General features: G+C 48.4%; 10 protein-coding genes across 10 annotated transcripts; 6 read left to right on the forward strand and 4 right to left on the reverse strand.

Annotated features, from left to right (window-relative positions):
- Positions 1-46: 46 nt before the first annotated feature.
- BBBOND_0400370 (GTP binding protein, putative) lies at positions 47-1,968 on the reverse strand (the record flags this gene model as incomplete). The annotated part of the gene is made up of 2 exons (XM_012914277.1): positions 47-549; positions 588-1,968. 2 exons carry the CDS (start codon positions 1,966-1,968, stop codon positions 47-49), a joined length of 1,884 nt encoding a protein of 627 aa, XP_012769731.1.
- Positions 1,969-2,090: 122 nt separating this feature from the next.
- Positions 2,091-2,475, forward strand: BBBOND_0400380 (hypothetical protein, conserved; the record flags this gene model as incomplete). The annotated part of the gene is made up of 3 exons (XM_012914278.1): positions 2,091-2,155; positions 2,269-2,363; positions 2,423-2,475. 3 exons carry the CDS (start codon positions 2,091-2,093, stop codon positions 2,473-2,475), a joined length of 213 nt encoding a protein of 70 aa, XP_012769732.1.
- Positions 2,476-2,602: 127 nt separating this feature from the next.
- On the forward strand, positions 2,603-3,312 carry BBBOND_0400390 (hypothetical protein, conserved; the record flags this gene model as incomplete). Its single annotated transcript, XM_012914279.1, has 3 exons — positions 2,603-2,783; positions 2,818-2,898; positions 2,936-3,312. The coding sequence occupies 3 exons, from the start codon at positions 2,603-2,605 to the stop codon at positions 3,310-3,312; spliced, it is 639 nt and encodes a 212-aa protein (XP_012769733.1).
- Positions 3,313-3,415: 103 nt separating this feature from the next.
- BBBOND_0400400 (ATP binding protein, putative) lies at positions 3,416-4,493 on the reverse strand (the record flags this gene model as incomplete). The annotated part of the gene is made up of 2 exons (XM_012914280.1): positions 3,416-4,269; positions 4,307-4,493. The coding sequence occupies 2 exons, from the start codon at positions 4,491-4,493 to the stop codon at positions 3,416-3,418; spliced, it is 1,041 nt and encodes a 346-aa protein (XP_012769734.1).
- A 731-nt stretch (positions 4,494-5,224) lies between these two features.
- BBBOND_0400410 (hypothetical protein, conserved) lies at positions 5,225-6,874 on the forward strand (the record flags this gene model as incomplete). The annotated part of the gene is made up of 1 exon (XM_012914281.1): positions 5,225-6,874. The coding sequence occupies one exon, from the start codon at positions 5,225-5,227 to the stop codon at positions 6,872-6,874; it is 1,650 nt and encodes a 549-aa protein (XP_012769735.1).
- An 81-nt stretch (positions 6,875-6,955) lies between these two features.
- BBBOND_0400420 (hypothetical protein, conserved) lies at positions 6,956-7,790 on the forward strand (the record flags this gene model as incomplete). The annotated part of the gene is made up of 2 exons (XM_012914282.1): positions 6,956-7,007; positions 7,042-7,790. The coding sequence occupies 2 exons, from the start codon at positions 6,956-6,958 to the stop codon at positions 7,788-7,790; spliced, it is 801 nt and encodes a 266-aa protein (XP_012769736.1).
- A 131-nt stretch (positions 7,791-7,921) lies between these two features.
- On the reverse strand, positions 7,922-9,835 carry BBBOND_0400430 (RNA helicase, putative; the record flags this gene model as incomplete). Its single annotated transcript, XM_012914283.1, has 1 exon — positions 7,922-9,835. The coding sequence occupies one exon, from the start codon at positions 9,833-9,835 to the stop codon at positions 7,922-7,924; it is 1,914 nt and encodes a 637-aa protein (XP_012769737.1).
- Positions 9,836-10,358: 523 nt separating this feature from the next.
- Positions 10,359-11,849, forward strand: BBBOND_0400440 (-3-hydroxyisobutyryl-CoA hydrolase-like protein 1, mitochondrial; the record flags this gene model as incomplete). Its single annotated transcript, XM_012914284.1, has 5 exons — positions 10,359-10,370; positions 10,415-10,727; positions 10,769-10,849; positions 10,885-11,063; positions 11,103-11,849. The coding sequence occupies 5 exons, from the start codon at positions 10,359-10,361 to the stop codon at positions 11,847-11,849; spliced, it is 1,332 nt and encodes a 443-aa protein (XP_012769738.1).
- A 208-nt stretch (positions 11,850-12,057) lies between these two features.
- Positions 12,058-13,026, reverse strand: BBBOND_0400450 (-Golgi reassembly-stacking protein 1; the record flags this gene model as incomplete). Its single annotated transcript, XM_012914285.1, has 1 exon — positions 12,058-13,026. One exon carries the CDS (start codon positions 13,024-13,026, stop codon positions 12,058-12,060), a length of 969 nt encoding a protein of 322 aa, XP_012769739.1.
- A 409-nt stretch (positions 13,027-13,435) lies between these two features.
- On the forward strand, positions 13,436-14,871 carry BBBOND_0400460 (hypothetical protein, conserved; the record flags this gene model as incomplete). Its single annotated transcript, XM_012914286.1, has 4 exons — positions 13,436-13,550; positions 13,590-14,399; positions 14,436-14,781; positions 14,820-14,871. The coding sequence occupies 4 exons, from the start codon at positions 13,436-13,438 to the stop codon at positions 14,869-14,871; spliced, it is 1,323 nt and encodes a 440-aa protein (XP_012769740.1).
- Positions 14,872-15,096: the final 225 nt, after the last annotated feature.

Consider the following 15,096-nt stretch of genomic DNA (forward strand, 5'->3'; position numbering starts at 1 on the left):
TGGCTACACAGGTATCAACACAGAGACGGTTGCGTTTAGTTGGAGCTTAACGTTTATTTAACACCTTTTTACGGATAACGATTCTCTTGGGTGTGAGCTCTAATTGCTCATCTCGGCTTAGATACGCCAGAGCTTGTTCCACAGTAAGCTGCTTGCAGACGATCTTTATGATTTGCTCTCCGCCTTTGTTGCGCATTCCCGTGACGGGTTTGGTTCTAACGACGTTAAGGTGAATGTCTTTGTCGGTACCGGATTCCCCGATTACCATCCCCTCGTAGACACGGGTTCCTTCTGAGATAAAGAGTGTGCCCTTAGACATAGCAGGTTCGAGTCCAAACGGAGTAGCGACACCCATACAGCTCGATATAAGTGAGCCGTTCTTTCGCAGATTCCGTGTGTCTTTTTCGTAAGGTTTGTAGTCAACTGTAGTCAAAGATATCTCTCCGCGCCCTCGTGTAATGTCACGCAGGGCAATCATCAAACCAAGCAACTGTGACGTTGAACCTTGAAATTCCAGCTGCGTTATTTTCTCAGTCCCTCCGCGACAGTCTGCACATGTTATGTATTTTCTGTAATTTCCCACTCACCTGAATATGATAAGACCTCGACACCGCGTGACGCGAGTAGGTCTACTACATTTGGCGCCATTTCACTTGGGCACAGAACAACTAGTTGTTGCACCGCCTCCATTTCTACCCCATCTTCACCCACGGTGGTGACCGCAGCAAGCGGCGATACGGTCATCTCGAATCCTTCGCGTCGCATATTTTCCAGAAGGACCCCGATCTGTAGTTCTCCGCGCCCCTTAATATAGTAGCCATCTTTTCCCGCAGTTTCTTCTATACGTAAGGTGAGATTACGCTTAGCTTCATGCTTCAGCCTTTTTCCAATTTCGGCTGTGGTCTGCAACTTGCCATCAGTTCCTGCCAATGGGCTGGTATTTGCAGATACAAGCACGGAAATAACCGGTTCGGAGATTTTAACCGGCGGGATAGGTTCAAACTCTGTGGAATCTCCCAGCGTGTCATTTATTTCGGGAGTAATGCCCTTATGGCACTGTATGGTGACAATGTCACCCACCTGCGCAACACCGTTCAACCTTACCTTTCCATTGTGCTTTGCTACAAAGATATCCTTAACCACAGTGTGCCCCTTCAACTTGTTGCTACAGTCCTTTATATGCAGCGTTGCACCCTTCTGAATGCTGCCGCTGTTAATCTTACCGGTTATAAGTGCACAGCCCTCTTCGAAATCGAGCAGCGATACCTGTAGCGTGAAATTTGTGTGCTTCGACACCTTAGGCGACGGCGCCACATGCGATAAGCATTCAAGAATCTTTGATGTCCCTGACACTTGGTGTCGGTCGACCGGGTAAGACGATGAGACCCAATTTTCCTTTGCCGACGCAAAAAGAATCGGGAACTCAAGTTGTTCGTCTGAAGCTCCGCAGTCTACAAACAGTTCGAAGAGTTCATTTTCTATGTCACTCCGCGTTTTGTTACAGTCGCGGTCACATTTATTGACCACAACAACCGCCTTAAGATCCGGGTTCTCCAGCGCCTTGCGCAACACGAATGTCGTCTGAGGTTTTGGCCCTTCCACGATATCTACCAGAAGGCATACACAGTCTACAATGTTCAGTATACGTTCTACCTCTCCTCCGAAATCCGCGTGGCCGGGCGTGTCTACAATGTTGAACGTATGGCCAGACCATTCAACTCGAGTCACCTTAGAACATATGGTGATGCCTCTCTCCTTCTCTAGTTCGTGGCTGTCCATGGCACGACTGTGCGTCAATTGTTCGCCGCTACAGCGTAGAAGCCCGTCGACGAGTGTCGTCTTGCCATGATCCACATGTGCCACGACTGCAACATTCCGTATGGAAGTGAAATCGCGCTGGAGCCTACATGAGGGCCTGATGGCACACCTAAAAAGCCCAGAAAACAACCTGCACGAGCGGATTATCATATCTGAAGGGCTTCATCTTTATGGGCGGGTCGGGGAAAAAAATACACATTGGGAGGAGGGACTGGTTTGATACCTGATCATTTTATGACCCGAAGCACAGTGCTAGCTATTTGGTTATAAAAATGTGGAGATCTGCGAAGTCTTCGTATTCGAGGTATTGCTTGGAAATGGCCGAAATCTTATGCAAGTGAGTTCACATCGCCTTGTGACGGCATACAACGCAAACGGCTACATAAACATGGCTCAACATCACACAACTTATTGTTCTGCCTATATGTGACAGTGTTAACCGTAATTCAGGTGCTTGAAAGACCCGTACCGTGAAAAGGCGCTCGCAAGATACAAGTTGAATGTGAAACAGACGGATTACACCAACGGTGTAGCTCAATCACCACGTAAGTTTGCGTTGACTGAATTTAGATGACTTCTATGCCATTATTTCAAAAATTTGCAGAGTTACGCGTAAACTTCGACGACGCCTTTGGGTCTAAGGGACCAGCACAATGATTTCTTCGCATAGAAATCTTATTATTTACGATGAATTTTACAATTAATTCTACACATCGCATATAATGAATTTACACCGCTTAGGTTTAGGAGTCTTTTCCTCAGATGTTTATTATATAGCTATAGGATGCCAATTCCGTTAAAATTCCCTACACTGCTCGTTGTTTTTAGCTATGTGTCGTCAGTATGCGCGACGGAGTCTACCGATTCCGGCAAGGCACCGCTGGAATCTTTCAACCAGCTGATGGAGAGGAGCGTTGTTCCGTTGGCTATTGCTAAAATCTTTTCTTTGAATGATAGACATGACAGTAGGTGATTATTGCGTGAATTATACATATTCAGCACGCGTGTGCGTCCTAAACAACGTTTTCGCCAATTACCAAGACACACCTCAACAGTGCAAGTGTTCTTTCACACGCCTACGTAGGTCAAACATCTTGGCTGATTGAATATTGATCAGGTGATATTGAGCTTCAGTGCGCCAACAATCCGCTGGGTGGTTTGCACGACTGCAGTAAAAAAATATGTGAGACATGCTGTATAATAAGCATGACAGCTTCTTACACCGAAGATGACCGTCATCATAACTACCCTGTTAACTGCAAAACTCGTTGCCTGAACTCGCCAATTACGTCTGATGTGACTGAGGATTCCCAGCAGTTTTTGTCGGAGTTGCTGCTCAAGGTCAACGCTCTTTACCACGCTGATGTTTCGACCGCTAAGCAGCCAGGTGAGCGGCCAACTTCGCCTATTTGCATATTCGTTTCAGACACTGCAAACGTCCCCACGCAATATCACGTGGTCCATCTTGAGGATCAGCACGATGACGCCTTATAGGCGTCCATCACTATGCACGCAATATCGTACGGTGTACAACGGTGTGCCACATTCTTCTAAAACAGTGCCCACAAATGTAAATACGTTATTTTGTAAACTTCCATTAGTCTCCATACATGTCGAAATTGGTCCGCGGTTCTGCGTCCTCCCCGTATTGCAATGACGCATCTGTCGCAACCACTATTTGCTCAAGCGACGCCTCATCATTTATGTTAAGCGGTATGAAGCTTACAAGGTTGAAGTCCTCCAGCAAAGACACGAATGCCGAATTCAATCCCTTGAATTTTTGTGGCAAGTGGCTGTCCAGTGCACCTAGCAGTTCGTCTGGCCCGCGGTTTATCATGCCACAGAGTGTTTCGTAATCAACAGTGGAATCGAGCTCATCTTCTTTGTCATCCAGATCCTCGGCGTATGCTTCTTCTTCGTCTTTGCTTGGGTTTGCTTTGGAGAATATTTTTTTTTGAAAGGCGAGGTCCCTCGATGAGAGTCCAAAGGTGCTGCTTGTGATATCGGCGAATGGTTTCAACGTGAAATCACCGCTTCCGTCTGTTTCATAGAGTAGATCGCATTTTGTAAGCACATTTAGATGAGGCATATGTAGGTTGGCCATGGCTGCAAGCCCTGCCATGGACCCTGCGATAAGTTTGGTCGGGTCTGTCATGAAGCTGACATCCAAGAGGAATACGGCCACAGCGTTGATGTTAAGCCTATTCAACAATTGCGATATGCTCTTGACATACTGCAGGTGTACGAATAGCTCCACCTGCCCAGGCGTATCGAAAAGTAGGTATGACTCGTCGCTGTAAGTCTCTTCTATCTGTTCCGCCAGCCATTCGATGTTGTCCGTGAGCATTTCTGCACTCCTTACCAAGGCTGCATTTGGTCCGAGCTCATCCTCTTCTATTACGGCACCTATGTCGACAAAATCTCGAATATCGGTATCGAATATACTACATTCTGCAGCGCAATGTGCATCTGAATCCCGAGAACCTACCGTCGTTATCTGCCGCATTATTCTTTCGACTGTTAACATCTTCAAAGCGTATATACTCCTCGGTGGCAGGGTCGAGGTTGATGATGTGGCAGCGCCTTCGGCAGGCCGTCAAGTAGTCCTGAAGCGCTTTGCAATATGTGGTCTTGCCACTACCGGCCGGACCGACTACTATCTGTGCGTAACGCATCTGCGCAGGCGATTACTCAATAGAAGATGACCTCTAGGTGTGCTAGTGGGTGTCGGCATAGCCGGGCTCTGTTGCACGCCGCATCTGTTGGGATGATGGCGATCGGTCGAAAGACACGCCTACTGAACTCGTTGACAGCCTCTAGTAATAGGTTAATTTGTGTACGACGTTGATGTGTTCCCATGTGGAAGCTAAATCGTGACGATGACGCGTGCTTCCTGGGCTGTATAGTCCGTGTCCGCGGAAGCGAATCCGCATATTTACTAGCAACAAGAGCAACACGTTTTACAAATCGAATTGAAAAATTGTTAATTTTTGATGTAAGGGAATATTGAGAGCCGTTTTTCGAGCGTGCCCTTACAGTGTCTGCGGCCCTCCAGCATCAGCCGTATTGTTGTGCAAAATAGTCATCCGCGAGCTCCACGGCCGGCCATATAATTTTCAATACAGTTTTTAAATTACTTTTGTTATAGGTGACTAAGTGGCCTATACAAATTATCGCCAATATTATAGGGATTATTCACTTCGTCATCACCGCAGGTATGTCCTGTTGCAAATATCCCACCTGCCCCCCAAACCGTTCTTTAATACCACTGAGGTTTTTGTATACGCTTATATGTGCGAGTTTTCGTTGGCTAAGCCCGTGGTGTGCGTGTCGCTATTCGCGTCTGAGAGATTCTACATGGCCCTATCATATTGTGTTCTTATACGCGTTCTAATTATTGTTCAGAATGGTTAGGAGTGCTTCTAGCAAAACAGGCGTTAGAGGTGGCCGAGAAGAATCACCGTACCCAGGGTCGCCTCGCACCCAGAAGTGGATTGGTAACTTGCTGCCAATCCTAGAACGGTACGACTACAACTACGCTGAGATAACGCAGCTGGTTAAGGCGTGCGACTACAATGGGGACAAAATCCAGCAAGAGGTTGATCGCATTATGGAGGTAAACATCGGTCACGAGCATGGCGAATGGACTGTTGTTAACTCTCAGCAAAAGCCAAAGGTAAAAGCAACGCAGTTACTGAAAAGGCCAAAGGCACCGGTTAGAGGCGTGCAGAAAGCTGTTACTAAGGCTCCCCCGGCTAAGGAGCCACAAGAGACACGCCGTGCACAGGTAGGTAAAGAAGCCGCTGCGGCAACGACACCCAAGGATTCGACCGTGGAGGCCGTTGCGTCTTCCGAAGCGGTTGAACCATCTGCTTCTGTTGCGCCCCAACAGGATCAGGGGGCGCGTGCAAAGGCTCCTCAAAGAAACCCTACGGAGAAAAAGCAGGGCCGCAACACTCGTAGAGAGTCTGCCTCGAAAGAATCAGGCAAAGAAAACTCCAAATCACAGCAGCAACCACAACCCCCTAAGAAGCAGCTTCCAATCCAGTGGGCGTCATTGCTGAAGAAGTCTCCTGAAGAGCAGTCAGCGGTTCCACCGCCGTCGCCCCCGTCAAATGCGACTGCTCAAACTGCAAATAGTACACCCAAAATCCCCAAGAAGAAGTCCGCGGATGAACGTATTCCCGAAGTTCAGGAAGCTCCTGTAACCCCGGATGTGAATAATGACGTGGAAGCTCTTGCACTCGCCAAGGCTGAGGAAACTTTGAAAAAATTGGAAATAAGCGAACGAATTAAGGTTGAACAGCAGCTTCAACACAAATTGATACAGTCGTCGCCCAGAGCGGAGCAACCGCACATGTCTCCGGTACAGGCACGCCTCGCGGTGGCGGAGGACCCGCTACCCCCCGTTGTAATGCCGAAAACTCTGTCTACCGGCATTGACGCGACAGCAATGTTTAGTTACTTCGACGAAGAGCCACCCAAGGTAAATATGTGGCCTGCGGGTGCGACTGTGGGCCACTATCAGCAACCGTCAACCAATAGGCGGGATTATAGCAAATACCCGCGGAGTTCTCACATGGTGGGTGGAGACGATGGCCGTTCTAACACAGTACAGCACGATGGCGGCGCACTAGTAACTCAGAACGTCGGAGGGGTGTCCCAGCAAGATGAGGTGGACACTCTTCACGGCGACAGTTCGGTTCAGCAGGAAGGCGTTCCCGATGCAGGTTTCCAAGGCCATTGGCAAATGGGTTACTACCGCAGCCGCTATTCTAACCCCAAGCACCAACCGTTTTCTTATGCGTATGACGAGGACAAGCCTAAGAACTACCGGCAAGGGGCCAGCGAGCATTACTCACAAAAGGAAGGTCGTCACCACTTAAACGGAGTTTATGTGAACTACGGCTATCAACACGACAGGCTGCAGACGCCTCCCGGTTTGGTCAGCTACTACGCATCACAACAACCGTATTACGGGTTCTCTAACTCGACGACACAGGCCAACCCGCACGCTCCTTCGGATTCGGCGACGTCGTCTATGTGGAGGAACTGACTACCCGCTAGTTGCCTCAACTTTGCATTTTAATACTTTCAATACGATGTGCATCATTTAGTTGTATCATCACTGTAGTAAATGCGTGAGGACGAAAGGTTCGTGTCGTTGCGTGGATGTCGCCGGCCCTCAGGTACGCCAATGAATTTCCTGCCATCACTTCGCAGCACACACCGTAACGACTGCAGAAGTTTGCGTCCTCTGGGCCTCAACGATTGTGAGTAAACGGGGTTTCCAGAGCGATGAGTTGTTACACATCGCGCGGAATTTCGCGCGGAGCGAGTTCTCACATTTCGCCGTCCAGGTGGTGATTCCCTCGCCCTTTTGCATGTGTCGCATATACTCCAATGGAAGGGTCGTTATTATGGGCAACCTGACCGAAGGTCAAGTCGAAAAGGAGCTGAGCCGCGTTGTCTATAAATTGCGCTATCGCACTAAATGGAAGGTGTCGACACTAAGAGACCGCATCACGCATGGCAACGGTCTACAGTGGTGCTACGTTGTGAACAACAATGTGTTGCCCGTGAAGACAGTTTTGCAGAGCGTAAAGGTCGACCAGCTGTACTGTAGAGTCGCTTTCGACGGCCCAATCGATTTGCGATTACTGCTACAGAGGGGTCTTTCCGCCAAGCAGAATATCACCAGCATTTCCAACGCTTGCGTTAGGCTGCAAATCGACCTACCTGAGCCCCCTGAGAATAGTACGGGCCCGGCCGAATCTGATCCGACGACATCTGTATGGGACGCAGGGCTGGAGCTGGAACGTGAACTAGAGGCAGAGCTTGCACACCTACGGCGACAAGACAAACGTTTTGCCACATGTGTAGTTTACCATAGCGGTAAAGTGGCCATTTTAGGCTGTTGCAACCACGACGAAGTTAGGTTCACCTTTGACGCATTAGCGACTCTTCTTTGAGAGCGCTTTTCAGCCCCGCACATATGTATTGTTTAATTTACTCTGATAACAAAAGCCATGTATATGCATGCGATTTACTTCGGAAACATAACTGCATTGGTACACTGCATTCCGGTGTGTTTTCTTGTAGGTTAGGCTTCTTGGCATGCTGTTGCCGTCGGAGCGTCTATTAGGCTGTCACGGCTATTTGCCACATCCATTATTGGGAGAGGTGTTCTGTATAGTTCGTCTACTTGCGTAGTGTTCGTCTGAATGGCTCTCGATTTAAATCCAGGATAGCCGGCTGCTGCTGCCTGTAGTTCTGTTTTGCGCTTCGATTGTCTATCTATCACCAGCCCTGGCGCGTCCCACAATTGGAGCCTGGATGCAAACTGATGGCTCACACTAAATGTATCTGTACAACCGAACGAACGCACAATTTCGCAGACAAGACTGGGCACTTGCCAGCGTTCGAATTTCAGCCGCATGGCGTGGTTGCAGTAATACCCTAGCAGGGATCTGTACATAAGTTCGCAAGAAGCGCTGTAACATGGATTATCAACCCACGATCGTGGCACATCAAACTTAGTGCTCTGGTCAGGACTACACTTCGTTGGCTGTATGTCGCAATTCAGCTGTGATGCTTCGTAGAGAACATGAGCATCGAGATCGTGGAGTAATAACAAATTACTACATTCATACTCCTTCGTTTTCACCATTCCAACGCGATCAGCCAATACTTCAACGGATTCCGGTGCGCCGACATGTGCAACGAAATCGACGTCACCAAGATTTAAGCCCAATGACGCTATGTCTGTGCAAAACAGCACCCCATCGTCTACAGACGAGAATACATCTATTGTATATCGTCTTTTCTCTTGCGATAATCCTCCATGTAGTGCGTACATTGGTCTCTTGACTTTCAGACAGTGTTTAAAGTAGATGTAGCAGAACTGCGCCATTCTCACGGTGGGGTAGAAGAAAACGGCTTTAGCTCCTTTGGTTAAGGTCGCATGTATCATTTGACATAGTTTTGATGGATCGTAGAGAACAAACTCGCATCGGTAACGGTGGTCGATAAATAGCTCCTTTGTCCTGCAATGGTCCACAATGCGTTTCTTGTGCTCTTGCGCCTTTTGCTCTATTGCAGGCATTGGCAATATGGGCGTATTTACGTTAGCGTTGGACTTCATCACAACATCGAAGAAGGCGCTACGCTGTGGACCCCATATATGCCGTGTCACTGGTGATCCGTCATGTTCCGGGCAGAACGAGATAACCTTCATATCCACCCTTAATGCTCTGCTAACTCGTTCTCTGAGAATATTGTCATTACGCGGCGCCAAGACAATGGTCTGAATATGCGGTTTCAGCAGCGCCTTTAACCTCAGAACGGTTGACAATGATTGTGCCTTCAGGAGTCGTTGTGCTTCATCAAGAACCAGTGTTTTGACATCTTCAAAGAGAGCCGGAGTCGCCAGCATAGCCTTGAGTGCGCATTGCGGCGTTGTGTATATAACGTCGGATCTCGGTATTAGACTCTTGTGTTGACCGCTTAAGACATCCTTATAGTACAGGGCAAGCACGCTGCATGTTTGCCGTAGAACTCCAGCTGCGTTTCTGCTGCCTAACAATACAAGGTCTACCGTGGGCAGCAAAACCAGTGTTTTATGCGCCGCTTTATCTACATCTCCGCTTTTTATGTAAGAACGACGGATCGCCTCCGGCAGGAGATAGAGCAATGTCTTGCCACTCTGCTGAGGTGCTGCTATAAATAGGTCACCGCCCGCAAGCTGAGGTCTAAGTGAGCTGAGCTGTATTCCGTTTGCGTACACTTTGCGACCATTTGCAACCAGTGTCACCCGCTTGAACCTCCTCGTAAAAGCTTGTAGGATTTTACGAATTAACAAAGGCGACGGCCGTGGATTCAATTGTACCAGTGAGGAACCCCAAATACGAACATCAGCTGGAAAGGGAGTGATGCACCTTGCTAAGCACCTGTCTACATGGTTGGACGTGTTTGATGTCAACGCCGCTATAGCTCCTGCTAAGGCCGTCCGAGCCATGGTCGCCGAGACCGGTGTGTTACAAGGTTATGACACACATCATCTGCCGTTCATGACACAACAAAAGCTTATCATATTGCATCGCATATGTAAGAATGTCTAATCCAGCTAAAGCTGTTATCCGGCAGTTATTGTTCGATTTGTTCCGTAAGGCAGGTGCGTACACATAAGCGACAGACACAGCCAGTTGCACATTTGGATAACCATATTACATCCCAAATCGATGTATCAAGTGGCTAAATGTAGTAGCGTAACTTGTAATGTTGCGCGTATCGCATTTGCTCGTCAGCGCAGGTCGCTGGTCCGCCTTGCGGAAGCCTCTTCTGAGGAGAGCGTCGTTCGTGATTTCAACGAAGATTCCGTGTTGAACCAACCAGTAAGCGCGTTGATAATACTATATAGAGTCGTGTAGTTCAATCCCAAGTACTTTGAGTGGACCGATGGAGACTACATGAGTGCGCCGATTGACATTCACACGAGAATCTCTGCGGAGTCTCCCCTATTATCCCGTAACAACGTTGGCATGGGCTTCTTGGTCTTGAACAGGTATTAAGAGGATACCTGTATGCTTGATTGGAGTTCAGCATTTATTCGGGAATATCGCAAATAAACTCTCTATACCGTCGTCTAGCCGACCTGGAGACGAACGTATACAAGCGTTTCGTTGTATTGACCAGCATGTCCAGGGACATATTCAGCAAAGGGCTGAACTCCCTAGAGATTAATATGTTCAAGGAGGCATTACAACTACTATCGAATCACAAGAATGGAGCGGTACTATACGGGGTTATCCAACGTGCCTTGGATGACTATCTCAGCAACATATGCGACCTATCCTACTTGATACAAAGCTACCAGAAGCCACTGGTTTCATATGCAAACGGCACAGTGGGTGAGTGCACTTTTTACCCAATCCAAGTATATTTCCACCAGGCGGTTTTGCCACTTCTCTGGTATCGCTTGCGAACGTTAGTGCATGCCACAAACACTCGCGTATGATCTTCAATAACCTTGGTATGTTAAAATGGTTGTGTCGAGAATACGCACAGAACATGGAATTCCACTGTTGGGGGGGCAATCTTGTCTATTGGCTATGATGCGGGGTTCACTGGGTGAATACCTAGTGCTGACAGGCCACGAGTTGGTAGGCGCTGACCTTGTTTGGTCAGGCCTTGTAAGGCGATATGTATCGCCAGATGCGTTTCACGTAATGCAGTTGACGGCGGAGGTTGGTGGAGGTTTACGTTAAGACTCTAACATTGAGCAGAGACAGGTAGAAATGCCTGAGAAGGAAACGGAATTCCAATTGCAAGAACACTTTTTGCAACTGGACTCCAGGTACTCGTTGGACAGATTTGAATGGTTAATTCACGAACACTTCAACCGATCTTCAGTTGCGTCGATAATTCGCAGTTTGGAACGCGGCGTTTCAGCGAAGAAGCTGCGGTCGAACAGTTCTATAAACGCTGAACTGGCGCGTAAATGGGAAATGAAAACTCTGGACACGTTGACAAATCACGTAGGAAGACATTCTGAGGAGTACGATATCGCTTTAAAATTGATACGCGAAGTGAAATCGTATAAGTTACAGGTATTAAAGACGCTGGATATATCGCCAAAGCGATGGATCGAGATGCGTGATTTCGTACACCGACCTCCCGTTTCCACGAACGATCACAAGACGGCAATGATGTTCCATTCAATCCACAGCGAACTACTGCTGGAATCGCTGCAGTTGGAAGTTGCGTCGTGGTTGGGTTATCTTGGCAAAGTCCTACAATTGCCATCTGGTGATTTGTGGTCGCAATCAAAGTTCTCGTCTCACCCGTTTACGCCTTGTTACCGTTCAGGGTTTTCGCTTTCTTCACTTCCTGCGCTGAGGCGACTCCACCCGGACTTCGACGCGCGCACCGGCTGCGACCATGACGCTGTTCGCATGAAGCGATTCTGCGAGCGCTGGTCGGACGACTTCTTGCAACGCGAACTTTTCCTCATGCAGCGCATTTTGACGTAGACCAGTCCTGTAATCACAGCCGTGACATGATACGCCTTCCGAGGCTATACTGTTAATCAGCATGTTTAGTCTTTCGATAATCATTTATACCGCAGCATAATGAGTTAATCGGACATGTTGTAGTGTTATACGCCCCGTAATACTTTTGAATGTGTATGGCGGCGGTATACATGCGAGTTTTGTCTGCGTAACACGCAGTGTTGATTGCTTAAGCCTTTTCGGCTTTAGGAGTTTCTTTGCCATCATCGCTTGAATCGCTGTCGCTGGATTCGCTGTCACTTTCTTCACTGTTCGAAGAGTCATGCTCGTCGTTTTCCATCAAGCTGGAGTTATTCTGCACAGTAGCTATGGACGGGGGCAAGTAGGGTTCCTCGGGAGATTCTTCATCTTCTGTAACGCTAGAATCAATCGATAGCGATATTACGTTACACTGCCCCTCCGTTACTATGTTACTTGCGGTTTCCACTGTTGATCCTGCTGTCGACAGGTCGAGTGTCAGCTCGCCGCTGCCGTCGTTGTAGTCCGCTGATGGTGCCTCGGAAGGAACGTTATAGATTCCCTTGACCAGTGGGATGCGGTGAATGTATCCGTTCGCTAAGTCACATCCCAGTGTTCCTGCGCCACCCCAATCGTTGCGTGGTGTGATGACTGTCTTGCGGATGCTTTCAGTGATCGAGTTGTATACATAGAGCGGCACTTCCTCGTTAATACGCTCACCGACGTGCACACGGACGCAGTCGCTGTCCACGAAAAGCTGCAAGTTTGTTGCCAACAGATAGTCCGTTATGGGTATGAGTCCTGCTTTGCTAGCCGGTGAACCCTCGTGCACTTTGAGTACGTGAGCCCCCTCGTCCATGGCTGTGAATTCCGCAAATCGCACTGATAGCCCCAAAAGACCTACGCCATCCCATTTGCGTGGTGTCATTTTAACAATCCTAAGGGACTTTTTGCGTGCGTTGTAGACATTGAGCGAGATTTCCTGGTTCTCCTTACTGCTAATGTAAGACGTAAAGCTCATTAGGGTCTCATCCGAGTCGTCCGAATAGCTATTGTGATCGGCTTCCATAATGTAGTCGAAGAAAATCTCGAAACCAACATCTTCAGCGGGACCATTAGGATATACACGATGCACGCGTAGCCCCCCTGTGGGAATGACTCTGGAGGTGTTACCGCCCATGGTCGTCTACCGTACTTTTTTGCGGTATAGGTTGGTGTGTCGTTCGCGCTGGGCCAGCGAGAATTGATGTAGGTCGCGGACCGTTGGCCGACTGGCTAGTTATCCTCCCCTGCAAAATATACACGGAGTGCGACGGCAGCTTTTCAGGTGGATGTGTCGACTGGTTGAGCCTGGGACCAGGGATGCCCATCATGGCAGCACCACAGCGCGGATGTTGTAGCGTCTAAAATGATATTGAGTTCGAGATATCTTCCATATTCGCGTATATTCTAAGCACTATGATGGGGAATCAGTAGTGAGAATTAGTGGATTATACACCATTCTCGGCTGCCTCGCTGCCTCGTCTTTTAGTGGTAAACAAACCGCGTTACACATTTCACAATACAGCGCCTTGAGGTGCAATTAAATGATGAATAATGATGGGTTGGAAGCGGAGGTAGCTCAAGAGGTGCCATTAGTCGACCTTTTTGCCGGCGAATCGGATTACGAAGATGATGTGTACCGGGCAAACGAAGTCACTGGCGGTAAGTAACACGAGTTATGTGATAAGTGACCTCGCATAGGTGATATACCGGCTAACGTGTCTACATATGTCCAGAAGGCAGCCAAGAAGGGGTACCTTTTGAGTTTAGACCACTTATGGCACAACACATCGGACTCTACGTATGAGGCGCCTAGGGAGCGCAAAAATGTTTTATGGGACTTTCTGGTTTACCACAACCTCAGGGAGGAACGTGAAGGTCGCTACATGGCGTCCGTGCAGCAGTTGGAAGCGGAGGCCGTGCTCGCCATCAAGAAGGCCAAAGTAGCAATACTGAGTGAGGTGTCTGAGGGTGACCACGATGGTATGTTTGCCAATGATGTAGCGGAAGCATTTGATAACCAAGTTACCAAGCTTGTTCACCGCTTTCGTCTAAACGCAATGGATGGGTCGCCGTTATTTTCCAGGATGAGTGACGACGCGGCCGATGCTGAGCGCAAGGTTTCGATTTACTCTTACCTAACTAAGAACGAAGAGTTTTGTAAGCTAAAATCTAAGCTGGCTGCTATTAGAACAGCAAAAAAGCGCCTCATATCGTGTTCTCTCATTCGGCTTTTGAGTTCGGTGGATGGGCTACGTGGCAGAGTAGTATCTGGTATCTTCGAGCCCAATTCACGGGGTTTCAAAAGAGTGACGCTTACGCGATTTTTACGGCATCTCGACAAGATTTCTAACCGTTCTGAATTTGCCGGGGAGTATAGGTTTGATTTGCTAAAAACCTATGTACAGAACAGGGAGGATTTTGAGGCGTTTATCCAACACAATGCAACTTTTGCCGAGAACAGCGATGACGCAGCGCATTTTGGCGACTTTGTCAACCGATTTACTCCAGGTACGTGTCTTGAGTTTTCCATGCAAACGTTTGCAGACTACAAGGACTTGGACGTGCCGTCCTCAGCGCCGAAAACGGGCGAAGAGCATCGTGATAGTCCTGCAAACGATGATCGGGAGGAACCAAGTCCGTATGATCACATGATGGAATTTATGAACGCAACCCCACCAGACGATATTATGATGCCGCCAACGGAATTCGACGAACCGATGTACTCAGACGAATCACACTTGCCTCCAGATGGACCAGAAGATCCGCCACAGGGTGCTTCGGATGAGGTGCCGCAAGACACACAATCGCAACTCGATGCGCCACGTGAACAAGATGACGCCCAACTGAAACTCCTGGAGGAGGCCCGAAAAAGAGCCGCGGAAATTCTTAGGTACGCTTTGTATGCACGCGATTTCATATATTTCGTAGGAAAAAACGGCTCAGCCGTGTGAACGTGTCATCGGAATCTGGCACAAGTTAGATGCGATGATCGACCGATTGTTGGTAACAAAAATTGAGTCACTCCATATAGCAAAGGATTGATGTAACAGATCGCACAAACAAACTAGGTGTTCTACCGTTAATCTGACGTACAATACTAACGCAAGCCTTGCGATCCATGAGCCTGAGAAAAACTTATCGGGGAAAATTTGCATGAGATTTTCGCATCTGTTAAGATAGGCATCACCGCGGTGCACTGCCTACA

The sequence above is a fragment of the Babesia bigemina genome, assembly GCF_000981445.1.
Source record: "Babesia bigemina genome assembly Bbig001, chromosome : IV".
NCBI lineage: Eukaryota > Apicomplexa > Aconoidasida > Piroplasmida > Babesiidae > Babesia > Babesia bigemina.